General features: G+C 63.5%; 2 protein-coding genes across 8 annotated transcripts; both read left to right on the plus strand.

The window, feature by feature from the left end:
* Positions 1–393: 393 nt before the first annotated feature.
* NDUFS8 (NADH:ubiquinone oxidoreductase core subunit S8) lies at positions 394–4,478 on the plus strand. 3 transcript variants are annotated; one of them, XM_037062526.1, is made up of 7 exons: positions 394–452; positions 1,529–1,586; positions 1,675–1,725; positions 2,241–2,330; positions 2,425–2,597; positions 4,088–4,216; positions 4,305–4,478. In XM_037062526.1, exons 2-7 carry the CDS (start codon positions 1,529–1,531, stop codon positions 4,434–4,436), a joined length of 633 nt encoding a protein of 210 aa, XP_036918421.1. In that variant the 5' UTR covers positions 394–452; the 3' UTR covers positions 4,437–4,478. The 3 variants fall into 3 exon arrangements, with proteins under 3 accessions (XP_036918421.1, XP_036918423.1, XP_036918422.1); XM_037062528.1 differs by lacking the exon at positions 394–452 and adding an exon at positions 475–659; XM_037062527.1 differs by lacking the exon at positions 394–452 and adding an exon at positions 676–783.
* TCIRG1 (T cell immune regulator 1, ATPase H+ transporting V0 subunit a3) lies at positions 2,891–16,062 on the plus strand. Of its 5 annotated transcripts, none has more exons than XM_037062514.1 (21): positions 6,683–6,782; positions 8,347–8,430; positions 9,018–9,138; positions 9,527–9,605; positions 10,223–10,443; positions 10,532–10,617; positions 10,964–11,090; positions 11,176–11,258; positions 11,427–11,520; positions 11,621–11,833; positions 12,499–12,643; positions 13,165–13,304; positions 13,379–13,536; positions 13,619–13,709; positions 14,168–14,286; positions 14,362–14,575; positions 14,863–14,991; positions 15,136–15,240; positions 15,317–15,434; positions 15,650–15,827; positions 15,905–16,062. In XM_037062514.1, exons 3-21 carry the CDS (start codon positions 9,022–9,024, stop codon positions 15,981–15,983), a joined length of 2,496 nt encoding a protein of 831 aa, XP_036918409.1. In that variant the 5' UTR covers positions 6,683–6,782; positions 8,347–8,430; positions 9,018–9,021; the 3' UTR covers positions 15,984–16,062. The 5 variants fall into 5 exon arrangements, with proteins under 5 accessions (XP_036918407.1, XP_036918409.1, XP_036918408.1 ...); XM_037062513.1 differs by having other exon boundaries at positions 8,359–8,430; XM_037062511.1 differs by lacking the exon at positions 6,683–6,782 and adding an exon at positions 6,829–7,247 and having other exon boundaries at positions 8,359–8,430.
* The last annotated feature ends 939 nt before the right edge of the window (positions 16,063–17,001 follow it).

Genomic DNA, 17,001 nt, shown 5'->3' on the forward strand with positions numbered 1-17,001 from the left:
TAATCTGTCCTCCACGCAGGACTGCTGTAAGGATTAAATAAAGCCGCCTGCGTGGAGGGTTAGCGTGAAACAGGCACGGCTCGGGCACAGCATTGGTGTCTGGCGAGACTCTCAACACTAACACAAACGCCAGGCGGAGGCTGCCCCGGAACCACTTCCGAAACCACGCCCCGGGTGCCCGCCTCCGTGTCCGGAGCCCTCGTTTACAGGCCTCTCCAATCCAAGGCGGTGGCGCTCCACACAACTTCAAGCGCCTGCTCTTCCCTAACCAATCGGAGATGCAGAAGGACGTTTCTGCCCCGTCTTTAGTTGTCACTAGCCAATCAGCTTACACCATGAAGAGTCGACGCAATCAAAGCGGAGCCACCCGGACCAATCGCAGCGTCCCAAGCGATAGGCTCCGCCTCTTGGACTGGCAGCTCCGCTGGGGGAAGGAGCAGCGACCGTTCAAGGTGGGTGTTTCTGACTCGGCTGCTGAGGCCGGGCCTGGGCAGCGCGGCTCTGGGGGCGAGTGTGGTGTCCCTGTTGGTCCTGCTGGCCCTGCGCCCGCGCCTCATCTCTGCCTGCTCGGGACCCGTGCTCCCCGTGTCCTTGAGCGTGCGGCAGAAGGACGGGGACACCGGCGTCCTCAAAGCGCCTGCGCTGCCTAAGTCCTTGAGGTCAGAGGTCACGGGGAAGGTCGTGGAAGGAGCTGCTTTGAGCTCCTGGCACTGAAGTCAGTGGTCAAAAGAAATAGACCCTTTAGAGGTTACAGGTCACGGGAGGGGCACTCATGAGCTCCGGGTAAATGCGCGGCGTCGGGCTAACTCCCTGACATGTAGGAACGCCCTTCGTTCTCATGACTCCCTATTCCGTATATGAGAAAGCAGGCCAGGCGACCTCACCTGCCCAAGGTAAACAAGCAGCCTGAGAGACAGTTCCAGAAGGGCCTCGATGCTGGGGAAAGGAATTTGATCTTGAGGGTTATTTAAGCTCTAGAAGGTTTCCAGCAGGGGAGGCCTGGGTTCAAGTTCTGGTCCCAGCCTCCTAGCATGTGACTTTGGACAAGTCCCTCAATACAAACAAGCTTCAGCTTCTCCCCTGTGCCTCTCTCACGGGGTCCTCATTAGGACAAAATGACAGTGCGTGTGGCCCGTAGCACAGTGCCTGGTGCAGTGTGCTCACAGTCAATACTGGTGGCCGCTGCAGTGTGCTTTGGGTCCAATTTGGAAGGATGAACAGGAAGGAGAGATGGGAGGCAGAAGTACTGGTCAGGGAGGGAGGGGGCATAGATCTTAAAGATTTCTTAAAGAGGATATAGATAGAACTTGGGGTCTATTTCAAGCTGAGTCAAGTTGGGTTGGAGGGCTGGGCGGTGCCACCCCTGGGGACAGGAGTGCCATTTGTGCCTCTGACAGGAATGGGGTTAAGTAGGAGACAAGATGACACAGTGGCCCTGAAGTTAGGGGTCAGGGCTCCTTCAGAGCCAGGGTTCCTAGGGGGCCAAGTCTGGGACCCACCACACCTCCATCCCTTTTTATGCCCACAGATGCGCTGCCTGCTCACACCGGCGCTGCTTCGGGCTCTGGCCCAGGCAGTACGTGCAGGTAGGACCAAGGGAACCTTCCCTGGGTGCGGGGACCCAGTGTCCTGGCCTGAGGTCGCAGCTGCACAGCATAACCTCTTTCCTTGCAGGGCATCCCGGTACCCGGAGCCTGCACAGCAGTGCAGCGGTGGCCACCTACAGTGAGTCCCTGGGTGCCTGGAGTCTCTGGCTTTCCTGATCATGGTCCTGCCAGTGGCCAGGGTCTCCCCCTCTCTGAGCCTCAGTTTCCACTCTATAAAATGAGGATGACGATCAAAATTGCATTGATTCGCGGACGGGAACAGTCTGCTGTTGTGGGAGTGGGGGCCTCCCCTGTGGCTACACAGTGCACTCACAGAGCTCCCTCGTGTGTGGGGGGACCCTGGGTACCCGTGCCTTTCCCCAGGGCCCCACACCCAAGCCCCCTTTCATACCCCTCAACCCCTGGGCTCAGACGGCTGCACGGGCTCAGGGAGAAGCGAGTGAGGACTGCTCAGGGCCAGAGGCCCAGTTTGGGAAGGTCTGGTGAATGAACAACCCCCTGGGTTAGGTGCCTAGCCATTGCACCTGCCAAAAGGGTGGGGCTTCATCTCCCCGAGCTGCATTCCTGGGGAGGGGGGGAGGTGAGACTGTGAGACCCTCCCCACCCCAGCTTTCCTGCCTACCTCCCCTGCAGAGTATGTGAACTTGCAAGAGCCCCCGATGGACATGAAGTCAGTGACTGACCGGGCAGCTCAAACCCTGATGTGGACTGAGCTTATTCGAGGTGGGCCTTTTGGGAAGGGCCAGATGGACTGAGGGGTGGGGCACTGATGTTCAAGGGTGAGGGGCCCCACCCACCATGCCCACACTGCCCACAGGACTGGGCATGACCCTGAGCTACCTGTTCCGGGAGCCAGCCACCATAAATTACCCATTTGAGAAGGGCCCGCTGAGCCCACGCTTCCGTGGGGAACATGCGCTACGCCGTTACCCGTCTGGGGAGGAGCGCTGCATCGCCTGCAAGCTTTGTGAGGCTGTCTGCCCCGCCCAGGTGAGCCCCTGGCCCTAACTGACCGCCACTCGGCCCCTGCCACTGGGAGAGGGAGTCTGAAGCCTGCTGCCTAGAGGGAAGCAGGGCAGCCTTGGGCCCACACTCTGGCCCCGCGCTGGGTGCGAGTCTCCAGGAAACTCCTGTTCCCTCCTTGGGCCAGTTCCCCCCGTTGCTGGGCCCAGCTCACAGTCAGTGAGTCAGTGGGGTTAGCTGCTAACTCTGAGCAGACCATGCGATAGAGTGGCTCCTGCCCCCAGGGGTCTGCTCAGGAATGTGTCATGCAGGCCTGTGAGCCACAGGGTGGCACCCAAGGGTCTCCCTTTTTGGCCACATGCAGCAGCAGTTTCAGGAGCTCTGCTTGTGCGCCTGTTGGGGGGGCCAGCCCCAAGCACACGTGCCGCAGCCAAGGCCCTCACCATCCCTAGTCACTCTCCCTTGAACCCCTGAGTTTGCCTCTGTCCAGGGCTCCCTCACGGGCCGCCTGAGGTCGGGGCTGGTCCTTGTGGAGACACAGACACAGCCACAGCCGTGGTGGGCAGACCCCGGGCGTGCCTGGCAGGGGCCCAAGCAGGCATCGAACCCCTGTCCCCCCGCCTGTGGCTGCTCCAGGGCCACGGCTTCCTAACTCAGGACGGCACCTTTCTGAGTCCTAGTTCACCTCCTGGACTGCTCCCAGGCCACAGTCCAGGGCCTTGACGTCTCCGGCTGGCCTCTGACCTGGAGCAGAGGACAGCCCCCGGCAGGGATAACAGTGACGGTGTCCAGGCGGCGAGGGCCGTCCAGGGACCAGGCTCATGACTCATTTGCTACAACTCTGGGAAGTAGAGATTATCACCCCCATTTTTATAGATGAGGAAACTGAGGCACAAAGAGATGAGGCTCCCCCCTGAGGCCCTACCATGAGCGGTAGGCGTGTGAGGGCCCTTGCCGCAGTGCTCTGAGGGTCCTCCCGGCAGTGGGAGGCCGCAGGCCAACCGTTTCCCCAGCCTGCACAAGGCTGCACCCAGGAACGTGGAGTTGAGGACTGGCCTTCCAGTCTGTGCTCTGCCCCTCGCTCACTGCATGGCTTTGGGAAGCCCCTCGGCTTTCTGAGCCTGTTCTCTCGTCCATCGCATGGGGAACAAGATGTAAGTGGGAGGTTTGTGCGGCATGAGCAGTGGTGACCGAACGCCTTCTCTGGGCCGGGCCTCCCCAGGGCTCCAGGCGCTGCCACAAAGCAGGTGGCAGCCCGTGGGACTTGTGTTCTCGAGATGACAAGTGTCACGACGAAAATGTCACCTAGGGAAAAGGGCTAAGAAGAGGCTGGTGAGATAGATGTGATGGGCAGCCTGTTGGGAGAGGAGTCGGAAAGGATGGAGCTGGGCTGAAAGTCGTGACAGTGTCTGCTCTGTGTCGCCCCGGGGATGAGCCCCCAGAGCGGGTGGGCATACACAGACTTCGGGGTGGGATGAGCCATGAGGGCTGAGCCGGCACCCCACGCCACTCGCCAGGCCATCACCATCGAGGCTGAGCCGAGGGCCGATGGCAGCCGCCGGACCACCCGCTATGACATCGACATGACCAAGTGCATCTACTGCGGCTTCTGTCAGGAGGCCTGCCCCGTGGATGCCATTGTCGAGGTGAGCCTGCTCTGGGCTGGAGGAGGCCGGGGCAGAGGCTCCCGGGAGGTGCCTGACGTGGCCTCGCCTGCATCCCCACCCCCTGCAGGGCCCCAACTTTGAGTTCTCCACGGAGACACACGAGGAGCTGCTGTACAACAAGGAGAAGCTGCTGAACAACGGGGACAAGTGGGAAGCCGAGATCGCCGCCAACATCCAGGCCGACTACCTGTACCGGTGACGCCTGCCGCCCTGCAGCCCAATAAAGCAGCTCTGACCTCCCCGTGGTCTCTGTCGTGAATCTGCTGTCCGAGCCGGATGGCCACGGCCAGACCATGGCCTGTGCGTTCCTCCAGGTCGCTCAGTGGGCCCAGAGCCAGCCCAGCCTTCCTGTGGGACTCTGGGACCCAGCAGGCCATCTTTGGGGCCACCCTGTGGGCCACACGTCTTTCTAGACCTTTCCCCCGGGGCTCAGCAGGCTGCCTGCCAGTCTCAGTCTGGTGTCCCCTTAATCCTGGGTGCTCACAGGCTGGGTCCTGGGCCTGCCCTCTCCTGAGAGCTCCCCACACGGAGACCCCAGGGACGTAGAGCCTCCCGAGGCCTTAGGCAGAAGGGTCTCAGTGGACAGCAACTCAGCGGCCAGGTCATCCTCGTTGAAGCTTGGGGGAAACCCGCTCTGAGCATGATAGTCACGAGACGGTGACACAGGCCCTGCTGCCCCTGAGCTGGCTTGGCCTGGCCTCAAGTTACATCCCCTTTTCCCCCCAAGTTCCCCAGACCAGGCCGCTGGCTTCTGAAGACTTCCTGCTTTGTGATTGCAGCCACATAATGTGGCTCCTGGGGCCCCACGGGAGCCCAGTGCAGAGCAATAGCCTGAACCAGCCCCCACGGAGTCGGAGCCGAGCACTGGCAGGGTCTCGGTGTGTTCTCGGTGTGTTCCTGGCTCAGACAGGTCAAGTGACTTGCTCGGGATTGCCACACCTACCGCCCATGAAGACACTAACTGGTCTGAGAGCACTCAATCCCATTCTCCAACGTTCCCAGACATAACTTTTTACAAAACACTCAGGACCAGTAAGCACGGGAAATTCTCCAAGTGCCCTCTCTGCTCAGGGACATGCTGCACGTTGGCACAGTCGAGGCTCTGGTGAGGCCCGCCGCAGACACCCAGCCTCTCCCCAGCTCATTCCCAGGCAGCCCTGTCCCAGGTCACTGCTGACACCTGGGCCAGGTTGGACCCCACCACTGGCCAAGGTCTGGGGGCATCCACAGTCCAGGGCCAAGAAGTGCCTGCCAACCCGTGGGGCGGGGGCTCTACGATACCAGGAAGTGGTTAGAGGCGGGCTCAGAAATCCCGAATTGTTTCTCGCCACTTTTCCCAGACAGCCAGCCTTAGAATTGGCGTGGAGCCCAAATGAGTAGACGTGGAAACAATTAAACAGGTCAGACTGTATGCAGCCCCTGAAGTGGCTTTCCCCTGGTAGAGTCATCTTCTGTGTCGGCACTGTGGGTCTGTGTCCCCTGCACCGAGCGACGTTGATCTGCGACCCTCTTCCCCACACTGGTGCTCATCTGGTTGTGTTGAAGGTCCCCTTGGGAAACAGCCCTGTGTCATTCCAGAACATGTCCCCCACTTTTCCTGGATGCTGACCTTGGCAGTGACTCAGTTTCCAGTCCCTATTCTGGGGTTCTATTCACTCACCTCCCCCACCCCTTCAGAGGCCATGGCAGTGCGGGGTTCAAGGAGCACCAGAGCTGAGGGGGATGGTCCTGGCTTGTCTAAAGGGTGGGCAGCTGGATGCTGTGAGCCCCAGTTCAGGGGTGCTGGGACATGATGCACCCCCTGGAGTTAGAGCAAGGACACTGGGAGTGACAGCCCGTGTAGTGACGGCTATGCCCAAATCATTGCCAGCAGCCGCGGGGTGGAGGGCCAGAGAAAAACAAAACCACGGCCTGCCCTCCGTGTCCTGCTGCCATTGAGGAAAGAGGCAGGAGAGGGGCAGCCACTCACCCAAGGGTGCAGGGCCCTGCAGGGCCCTGCCAGGCCCTGTTCTGGGTGGTCAGAGGAAGGAAGGTGTAAGGACCGGCTGTAATGCGGCCTCACGTAAGAAGGAAGAAGTCCGGAAGGTGGGGAGTGTGCTGGGCTTGGGCCCTACGCAGGTTCTGGACTCCGGGTCTGCACGTGCTGGCGTCCGATCAGCCATAGGCCCACTGAGCCCTCCAGGTAGTGGGGGTTCCATTCCCTAGCCCTCAAGCTGGGCCTGGGCTCGGTGCCTCCACAGCCTGCCCGCGAGGACGTGCCCAGTTGGCACTGGTCAGTGGTTCTGCTCTTGTCTCGGGGCCCCTACACTCCAAGCTCCGAATGCGCTTCCAGCCTCGGGCTGGAAGGAGAGCCCGCGCCACCGTCAAAGCCCAAGTGCTCGGGGCGGGCGAGGGAGGGGAGCGGGCGTGGCTTCGTTGGCCCCGCCCCTCCCGGTTCTGCTGGCTAGGGAAGAAGTTGCGTGGGCGCCTGCCCGCAGCGGCGGCGATCACCCAGCCCAGAGCAGAGCACAGAGCCAGCCGAGCGCCGCGTGCGGCTGACCTGGAGGTGAGTGCCCGCTCGGGTGTGAGGCCTGGCTGGGGCCCAGGGGCGACTGGGAGGAGGCGGAGGAGAATCAATGTTAACAGCTGCCAACAACTGCTGAGCCCAACTCTGCTGGGCCTGGCGGCGCTCAGAGCTTTTCTCTGCCACATCTCCCACGGAGGGAGCGACCCATTCTACAGAGAAGGCAACTGAGACCCAGCTAACGCGGAAGAAGCAGGGCTGGAGGCAGCTCTAGCAAGTGAGGTCATCCTGACTCCAGAGCCCAGCATTCTGGAACGGAGGGGGGTGACCTCCTCCAGCACAGCCCATCACCGTGTGTCAGGGGCTGAGAGGACCAGGAAAAGAGAAGGGGTGCAGAGTGAAAAGTGCGCTGGACCCTGAAGGCCACGGGACAGAGACACCTTCATTTGTTCCTTAAACAGGACTGCGGTGGCCCCTGGTTCGGGCAGGGATGAGGGACCTTGACAGGTACAGGCTGTGGGCCAGGGGAGGGGCCTGGCTAGGCCCCTACATACCTGTGCCCACCATAGCTTGTCGCACCTAGGGAAGTACCCAGGCCCGAGGACCCTGTGAGTCAGGGCCACTAGGCTGTATGCACCACAGCTGCTGCACCCCAGGGGTCCCCAGACCTGGCTTCCTAAAGCTGCAAGCTGTTGCTTTGGCCAGCCCAGCTCTTTGGGGTGCCCAGGATAGAGAACAGTCCTCCCCTGAGCACATGTTTGGCTCTGGGACTTCCAAATGTTCAGCCCAGGCCTGGGTCCTGCCTGACTCAGCCACCTCCTGACCACCTGATCCTGGACCTCACCCCTCCAAGCCTCACTGGGCCACACATCCAACAGGATGCAGTGTCCTGCCCCTGCAATGGCCCTGCCAAGTTTCAATGAGGTGGCATGGGGCAGGGATTACCTGGGGGCCGTGGTCACTTTTGTCGTCACCCCATCCAGATCCTGCCTCTGCTGGGGGTAGCCAAGTCCCTTTTACCCAAATAGGAAGTGGAAGCTCAGAGAAGGCAAGAGATTTCCCCAGAGTCACACAGCCAGTCACAGCCCAGACAGGTCTCCTGGCACGGACCCCTGACTCCAGGAGTGGAATGCAGCCCCTCCTACACACCCGTCCCTATCCAGGGCCTGGAGCTTCTACAGCCTCGGGCTGCCTCCAGCTATCCTCTCCTGTCCCCAGCTGGGGACAGGGCTGCATTCCCTACTTAGACTTAAGTAAACCAGGCCCTGGGGGAAGGGTGAGGGGAGGAAGTAACCAGCTGGCCAAGCCCCAGCCGACCCAGGCCCCAGGCCAGGCACTGTGGCGCCAGATCTTCACCCTGGGGGAGGGGGGGCGGCCCTAACCCATGCCTGTCTCCTCTTCCTTCCCCCAGGTTGAGCTAAGGAAACTGAGTCTCACAGAGGGAGAGTGGCTGGCCCTGGGTTCAAGAGCAGAGGCCACAGAGCCCTGGCTTGTGTGGGCAGGACATGTGCAGGGCCCGCTGGAGGCCACCATGCTCCCACCATCTCCCTATTGGCATTTGAGCAAGGCCCTGCCAGGCCCTTCCGGGCCATTTCAGTGTCTACAGTTTCACTTTCAGTGGTTTCGACACCTGGAAGGCTGCTCTGACTCGTGCCCACAGCAGCTGCCGCCAGACAGCCCAGGCCACAGGGGAAGGTCCCGTTCATCAGTGCCCTGTTCGCCCTCATGGAGCCCCTGGGAAGCCAGGGGAGACGCCCACCCCCTGGGCACACAGAGACACCACAGGGAGGAGAGCTCCAGCTGCCTGTGGGGACAGGCCTGACCTCAGCCTGGGTGTCAGTTGTCACAGATGCTCCCTGGGGTAGAAAGACAAGGGCTAGTCACCAGCTAGGACTGCGGCAGCCAGGAGGCCACTGTTGGAGGCTACCCTTGGCCCGGGCTCCCGATCTTTCAGGGTGAGGGCAGATCACAGAGGGGACACAGTGGGGGCAGAGGCGAGGTGTGAGCAGAGCAGGTACTACCAGGAGCCACTGGGGGTAGAAGAGCCAGCTGGGCAAGAGTTTGAAGCTGCGCTGTGGGTCAGGATATGGGGTTAGCCGGGCCAGGCTAACTTTCATGTGACCTCAGCCCCCCATCAAGCCTTCCTGGGCCTCAGTTTTCCCATCTATCAGATGGGGGTGCTTGCCCGACCTTCTAGACTTATGTGAGCTGAGGTGTGTGGAATTCCTACCTGTGGCCTGTGCCCGACTGAGTCCACACCTCCCTGCCGCCCCGCAGGACCATGGGCTCCATGTTCCGGAGTGAGGAGGTGTCTCTGGTCCAGCTCTTCCTGCCCACGGCGGCTGCCTACACCTGTGTGAGCCAGCTGGGCGAGCTGGGCCTCGTGGAGTTCAGAGATGTGAGTGGAGCCGGGAAGGCGCGGGAGGGCACCTTGTCCTTGGGCGTCCCAGCTGGCAGACCCTCTCCTCCGGTAGTGGCCCCCAGCCCTTCCTGTCTCCCTCAACCTCTGCCGACCCCGCCCTTAAGAAGGCAGCTTTCTTCCCCTGAAGCCGCCCCGCCCAGCCTCGGTTCCGCCCAGCCTCCGTTTTGCCAGGCCTTCTGGGCCCTGCCCTGGTCCCCTTGGGGTCTGGTCTGGCTCCAGCTGGGCGCCTGAAGGTTCATAGTATGCACAGAACCTTTTTTGGGGGAGGCAACTACAGCCTGAGGAGAGTCAGTCCTGGGCCTGGGGGCGGGGACCTCCCTGGTCCCCGCCCCCAGGAAACGAGCCCCTCATGCAACCTCCACAGCTCAATGCCTCGGTGAGCGCCTTCCAGAGGCGCTTTGTGGTTGATGTTCGGCGCTGTGAGGAGCTGGAGAAGACCTTCAGTGAGTTGGCCCCAGGCCCACATCCCAGGCAGGCTTCCTGGAGGAGGAGCTTGGTCTGAAGGGGAGAGTCAGGGTGGCCCAGGTGGAAGGCAGAGAAGGGAGGTCCAGGCTGGGCCCCGCAGCGCCAGGACCGGCAAGCAGATGGGGTGGGCAGAGGCCAGGATCTAGGGCCAGGCGAGCAGTCCCTTCTCAGACCTGGGCAAGAGCTCTGGCATCCCCTCGGGGTGGGGGGTGTCTGGGCAGGCGGGGGGGCGGATCAAGTCTGTCCTGTGATGGTTTGATAGCTTGACTGATAGCTTATAAGTAACAGGCAGGTACTGTGTGGGCCTCCGCGCCCGCAACACGAGTCCACTGTGGGACCCGGGCTCTGGGCTGGGCAGGGGCCAAGGGCCTGGAGAGAGAGAGCAGCCAGGTGACCTCAGAGGGAGGCGCGGAGACCTGTGGGGATGGAGGTCTGGCCTGGGGTTTCCTGGGAGTCTCGGACTCAGTGAATCCATTAGGGGTGGCCAGTGGAGTTTGGGGCAGCACTTGGGACCCGCTAGCATTAGCCGGCCCTTGGCTAACAGTGGCCATTAGCTGGTGGGGTGGTCTCTCCTGACACCCATCTCCACACCTAGCCTTCCTTCAGGAGGAGGTTTGGCGGGCTGGGCTGGCACTGCCCCCACCTGAGGGTGGGCTGCCGGCACCCCCGCCCCGAGACCTGCTACGCATCCGGGAGGAGACCGACCGCCTGGCACAGGAGCTCCGGGAAGTGCGGAAGAATCAGCAGGCGCTGCGGGCCCAGCGGCACGAGCTGCAGCTCCATGCAGCCGTGCTGGGCCAGGGCCAGGGCCCCCAGGTCAGCTCCAGCTCAGGCCGGCCCAGGGGAAGGGGCGGGGTGTCAGGCCCCATTTGGGCCAGGGCTCACCATGCCTCTCCACTCCCAGTTGGCAGCCACCCACACAGACGGTCCCTCAGAGAGGACGCCCCTGCTCCAGTCACCTGGGGGGCCACACCAGGACCTGAGGGTCAAGTGAGTGAGGGGCAGCTTCACACTTTCCCCTCTTTCCTGTCAACCCCAGAGGCCCCAAGTGATGGGCCCGGCTGGGCCTGGTGTAGACCCCTTGCCCAGTGCTCTCCCTCGCCCTGCCTCCTCCTGCTTCTTCCCTCAGGCCCCGAGTTTTCCTTGCTTATGGGGATTTCTCTTGTCCTGGCCCAGCCTGGTGGGCCCCTGCCTGGTGGTCTCTTGCCTTTTCCCTGGGGGCAGGGCCAGTGTGCCTGGTGGACCACTCTGGGCAGAGCCTGGCCTTGGGGCAGCCTGGCTGGGGCCATGCAGGGGCAGGTGGGCGCAGCCCCACCCAACCCTGCCTGGCCGGCAGCTTCGTGGCAGGCGCCGTGGAACCTCACAAGGCCGCCGCCCTGGAGCGCCTACTCTGGAGAGCCTGCCGTGGCTTCCTCATCGCCAGCTTCAGGGAGACAGAGCAGCAGCTGGAGGACCCGGTGACGGTGAGCAGTCCGTGGGGACACCGAGGCTGGGGGCGCGTGCTGGGCGGAGCCAGGACTTCCAGGTAAACCGGGCCCCACTTGGCAGGGTGAGCCTGCAACGTGGATGACCTTCCTCATCTCCTACTGGGGCGAGCAGATCGGGCAGAAGATTCGCAAGATCACTGACTGGTGAGTCCCCTGGGGCCTGGCTATCTGTGCCCTTGGGCCCAGGCCCCTGCTGTCCCCTCCAGGGAGCCTGCCCTGTCCCCTGCACTGTCCTGTGAACCTCAGCCTCCAGCCTCTGCCTAGCCCAGAATCCCCTGGGCCCCACCTCATGACCCGTGTCCCCCTCTCCAGCTTCCACTGCCACGTCTTCCCGTTCGAGGAGCAGGAGGAGGCCCGCCAAGGAGCCCTGCAGCAGCTCCGGCAGCAGAGCCACGAGCTGGGGGAGGTGGGCGTCTGTGGCCTGGAGGGCCCTGGCCCTGCCCCCCGCTGCCCCCTTCTCCTGTCCCCTGCCCGCCTGCCCCTCCTGACTGCTCACTCTGCCTCAGGTTCTGGGGGAGACAGAGCGCTTCCTGAGCCAGGTGCTGGGCCGGGTGCGGCAGCTGCTGCCACCCTGGCAGGTGCAGATCCGCAAGATGAAGGCCGTGTACCTGGCCCTCAATCAGTGCAGTGTGAGCGCCACACACAAGTGCCTCATCGCCGAGGCCTGGTGCGCCGCGCGTGACCTGCCCACCCTGCAGCAGGCGCTGCTGGAGAGCTCGGTGAGCCTCTCCCGCCCTCCCCCGCTCCCGGCAGCAGCCCGTGTCCACCTCACTATACGCTGCCTATTCCCAACGCCACGCCTTGGCCCAGGCTCCCCGCCCCCAGGGAGTTCATCCCGATGGCCCCGGCCCAGCAAGCCCACCCTCTGGCTTCCCAGAGCCCCCGGGGTGGGCCGTTGCACCCTGGCAGCTGCAGTTAAGTCAGAAACCAGATTCAAATCCAGATTCTGCAGGCAATGGCCCTGTGAACACGCGGACTGGAGGGAGCCTCAGGCTTCTCATCTGTGAAGTGGGTGCAATGCCCCTGCCTCCAGGGGTCACTGTGATGTGAACACACCCCAAGCTGCCCATGTCTAGTGGGTGCTCACAGGTGGCAGCGGGGCTTCCTCTCCTGGGTTACCTAGATGAGCAGTAGTGGGCTTCTACTTCCCAAGCATCTCCCATCCAGCTGGCTCTCCCTAGCTCTCCTGAGTGGGGACAGGTGGGGCTGGTCAGCCTACTTCAGAGTACGGGAGCTGCCCTTGGTCCCTCACGGCTGGCCCAGCCAGCCCCCTCACTGCTCCATGTCTCCATCTGGGTCTTGCTGGGGGGGGTCTGAGAGTCCCAGAAGGCTCTGCCACCAGTCTCATCTGTCTGTCTGTCTGCCTGCCTGCTGGGCGCCCCAGAGGGAGGCAGGTGTGAGTGCTGTGGTTCACCGCATCCCCTGCCGGGACATGCCTCCCACACTCATCCGCACCACCCGCTTCACGACCAGCTTCCAGGGCATTGTGGACGCCTACGGCGTGGGTCGCTACCAGGAAGTCAACCCCGGTGAGAGCTCAGTGCCCCCAGCTCTGCTTTGGTGGAAGCCTGGGAGGGCGGCGTCTACACTGGGCCGGTCCTGCACTCTGCGATGAGGGGCGCATCCCTGTCATGCTGTCCCATTCTCTTGGGGTGCAGTGTTTATCCCAGCCACCCACCCCCACCCCCACCCCCACGAAGCTTACGAGGGAGCCGGCAGGAGTTGAGCGAGGAGAGGCGGTTCTGCAGAAGAATGGCCGGGTTCGAGGTTCGACTCCCTTGCCTCAGTGAACATCTTAGCTTCTCTGAGCCTCAGTGGTCTCACCTGTAAAATGGGAATTAGGCTCGGAGAGGTGTTGGGAAGGTGAACAGTCGTCAGGTGTGGCAAACGGCGGGCTGTGGGCCAAAGCGAGACTGCTAGTATGTTTCGTTTGGCCACACTGTGCTTTGGAAGAAGTGTGCTCTCCCCGGGTCCGGGCCTCCGTGGCATCTTGTACAGAGAGGCATGTTGGGCGGCGGGTCCCGGCTGACCACAGGTCCCTCTCCCGCAGCGCCCTACACCATCATCACCTTCCCCTTCCTCTTCGCTGTCATGTTTGGGGACGTGGGCCATGGGCTGCTCATGTTCCTCTTTGCCCTGGCCATGGTGTTGGCTGAGGACCAGCCAGCTGTGAAGTCGGCGAAGAACGAGGTGAGGGTGCGTGGGGGGCCTGCTGGGCGGCAGGCGGCGTGGCCGGGGCCCCGCCTCATGGCCTCCACCCGCAGATCTGGCGGACCTTCTTCAGTGGCCGCTACCTGCTGCTGCTCATGGGCCTGTTCTCCATCTACACCGGCTTCATCTACAACGAGTGCTTCAGCCGCGCCACCGTCATCTTCCCCTCGGGCTGGAGCGTGGCCGCCATGGCCAACCAGTCCGGCTGGAGGTGAGGCCTGCCTGCCCCACTGCCCCCGGGTCCGTCCATCCCGTCCACACTGCCCTGACTGCCCTGCCCACTGTCGCCACAGCGACGCATTCCTGGCCGAGCACCCGCTGCTCGCACTGGACCCCAACGTTACCGGTGTCTTCCAGGGACCTTACCCCTTCGGCATCGACCCCGTGAGTCCTGGTCACTGGCCCTGGGTGCTGCAGGCAAGCGGGAGGGAGGCCGGTTCCAGTGCCGGAGGCTCGGCCCCGACAAGGGGCCTCCCTGCCGGCCCCTCCCTGCAGCGCTGCACTGAGCAGAGAGGCATGTCGTGGTGGCGCCCCTGTGCCAGGCGCTGCTCTGAGGCCTTTGTGTGTGACGGCCTTCCCTGTCACTCACGTGACAGCTCCCCGTTAGCACTGTTCCCTTTTGATGGGGGGTTCCATGCCCAAGGGGACCCAGGCAGGAAGAGCTGGGGTTGGGCTGGGGTTGTCTGGCCCATCTGTGCCTAACTGGCACCCCACGTGGCCTCTCGGGGGGTGGAAGGGGCCGATGGCAGATCCTGCCGAGGCCCAAAGGACCCAAACAGGCTGATGAGAGTGAGGAGGGCATGGAGGCCCCTGCATGACACCCACCCCCCCTGCCACCCCAGATCTGGAGCCTGGCCGTCAACCACCTGAGCTTCCTCAACTCCTTCAAGATGAAGATGTCCGTCATCCTGGGGGTCACCCACATGGCCTTTGGGGTGGTCCTGGGAGTCTTCAACCACGTGTGAGGGCCCGGGCTCTGGTAGGGGCAGGGGCCGCAGGGCCGGTGTGTCCCGCTGACCCAGCCCCTCTGCTCCAGGCACTTCGGCCAGTGGCACCGGCTGCTGCTGGAGACCCTCCCGGAGTTGGTCTTCCTTCTGGGCCTGTTCGGCTACCTGGTCTTCCTGGTCTGCTACAAGTGGCTGCGTGTCTCGGCCGCCAGCGCCACCTCCGCCCCCAGCATCCTCATCCATTTCATCAACATGTTTCTCTTCTCCCGCAGCCCCACCAACCGGCCACTCTTCCCTGGGCAGGTGGGCCGGGGCGGGCGGGCGGGCGGGAAGGGCACTCCCTGCAGGGGCCCCCTGGTCACCGGGCCACTCAGAGCTGCCAGATGCTCAGCTGAGAGACAGGGATGCAGGCCTGAGGCTGCGAGACACGGAGGTCCAGGGACTGGGCAGCATGAGGCTCCCGGAATCCTGTGGCCCCTTCTCTCTGAGGACGACAGTTGCAGTACTGTGCTGGGCTCCCGGGGCTCCTGCCAGTGGGGCTGGGTGTGCAGCCTGCAGGGGCTCCCTGACTCGAGCCCCTGCCCCTGCAGGAGGCGGTGCAGTCCGCACTGGTGGTCCTGGCCCTGGCCACGGTGCCCGTCCTGCTGCTCGGCACCCCTCTGTTCCTCCACCGGAAGCACCGGCGTCACTTGAAGAGGAGGCAGGCTGGCCAACTGCAGGTAGAGGTGGCGCCACTGCCAGCCCAGGACACCCCTGGCTTGCTCTATGCTCCGAGTGGCTGTGCGCAGGCAGCGGGGGGGCCCCCGGTGGTCCACGGCCAGTCTGCAGCGCGGCTGCTGATGCTGCCTGCTCCCCGTTCCTAGGATGAGGTTAAGACAGGGCTTCTAGACTCGACAGACTCGTCCGTGGCCGGCTGGGGCTCTGACGAGGAGAAGGCCGGGTGCTCAGAGGACCAAGAAGAGGCCAAGGTGGGTGTGGTGCCTCCCCGGGAGCGGGTGGTGGCTGGCGTGGCTCGCCCCTCACTGCCACCCCACCCCTCCCCAGTTTGTTCTCTCCGAGGTGCTCATGCACCAGGCCATCCACACCATTGAGTTCTGCCTGGGCTGCATCTCCAACACGGCCTCCTACCTGCGCCTCTGGGCCCTGAGCCTGGCCCATGCCCGTGAGTGACCTGCGTGGTGGGTGGCTTGCCACAGTCAGGTCCTGGCTCCGTCTCACACACACACAGCTGCTGGCTGAGCAGCCTGGGCAGGCCACTTCTCCAGGCCTCAGGGTCCCTCTCTGTGATGTGGGGACCTCAGAGGAGGTTTCGGGCTGCTGAGGGGACCGCGTGGGAAGCCCTGGCCCCGGTCTCCACTGTACCCCCTTCACCCACAGAGCTGTCGGAAGTGCTATGGGCCATGGTGATGCGTGTGGGCCTGGGCATGGGCCGAGAGATGGGCGTGGTGGCCGTGGCGCTGGTCCCCATCTTCGCCGCCTTTGCCGTGATGACCGTGGCCATCCTGCTGGTGATGGAGGGGCTCTCGGCCTTCCTGCACGCGCTGCGGCTGCACTGGTGAGGGGCCGTGCGGCGGGCGGCCTGTGCAGCGGGGGCAGGGCCTATCCCTCACCGGCTCCCCCTCCTTGCCCCAGGGTGGAGTTCCAGAACAAGTTCTACTCGGGCACTGGCTACAAGCTGAACCCCTTCACCTTCGCCATGGAGGAGGAGTAGCACCTGCCAGTGGCCAACCTGCGCCTCGGCCCAGCTGCCTGCGTGAGGCGGCAAAGGAATAAAGAGCCAAGGCCCAGGACTTTGTCTGTGTCCTGTCTGGGAGGCAGGGGCAGGGGAGGCTGGTGCGGTGGAGCCAGTGCCTGCATGGCAGGTCCTTGGGCCCTGGGCACGGGCAGCCTTGGCGCCTGGCCCTCACAGCCCCCGTGCAGCTGAGCGGGGTGGCAGGCACTGGTCCAGGATCTGGAGCCTAGAACAGTCGAGGAGAGAGGACCCATGGGCACATCTGTGAGAGTCCCAGACTCTCGGGGGGCAGGACCAGGGAGGGGTGTTTCTGGCACATTCTAGCGTGGGGTATCCTCCCAGGTGGGGCCCAGGAAGGCAGTATCTGCCCCTGGCAGTGTGCAGACTGGCTGCAGGAAGGTGCTCCAGATGCCCTGGGTGGGGAGGGTGGTACCTGGCACGAACTGGCAATAGTCCCATCCCTCACGCTGGCGTTGGCCCGGGCACGTGATGCTCTGACTTGGAGAGCAGCCTGGGACACTGTGTGCAGGGTGAGCAGGGGTGTCCTTTGCGCACCAGCAGCCACCATCTGGCAGAGAAGGCAGAGGCTGGCCGCCAGGCCGCTGCAAGGGTCGGGAAGAGGGCTGAGCCGGACCCCAGGCCCGGCCTTCTCGTTGCAGGAGGCTGCGGCCTCTGCTCTCTGTCGTGGGCGTGCATTCAACTGCCCTGACGCTGTCCTCCCTCTGCTGGGGTCGGGGGGGAGGTGGTGGTCCTGGAGTTTTCTGGCCTGGGTCCCACCACAGGCTGGGAGGCAGAGCCAATGCTGTTCAGAGGCCTGGCTTTCTCCAGAGGGAAACCCCCAGAACAAAGCCCCCTCTGAGACTAGACGCCCCGGGCACAGTGAGCCAGGTGGCCCAGCCCCATCACTGTGGCTCTGAGCTGGCCAGCTGCTGAGAGGAGGCTGTCCCTCAAGGCCCCCAGATGCCAGGCAACCCCACGTGCCTGGAAGACTTGGCTC

Source organism: Sturnira hondurensis, unplaced genomic scaffold, assembly GCF_014824575.4.
Source record: "Sturnira hondurensis isolate 20B ecotype Veracruz unplaced genomic scaffold, ASM1482457v3 Scaffold0014099, whole genome shotgun sequence".
Lineage (NCBI taxonomy): Eukaryota > Metazoa > Chordata > Mammalia > Chiroptera > Phyllostomidae > Sturnira > Sturnira hondurensis.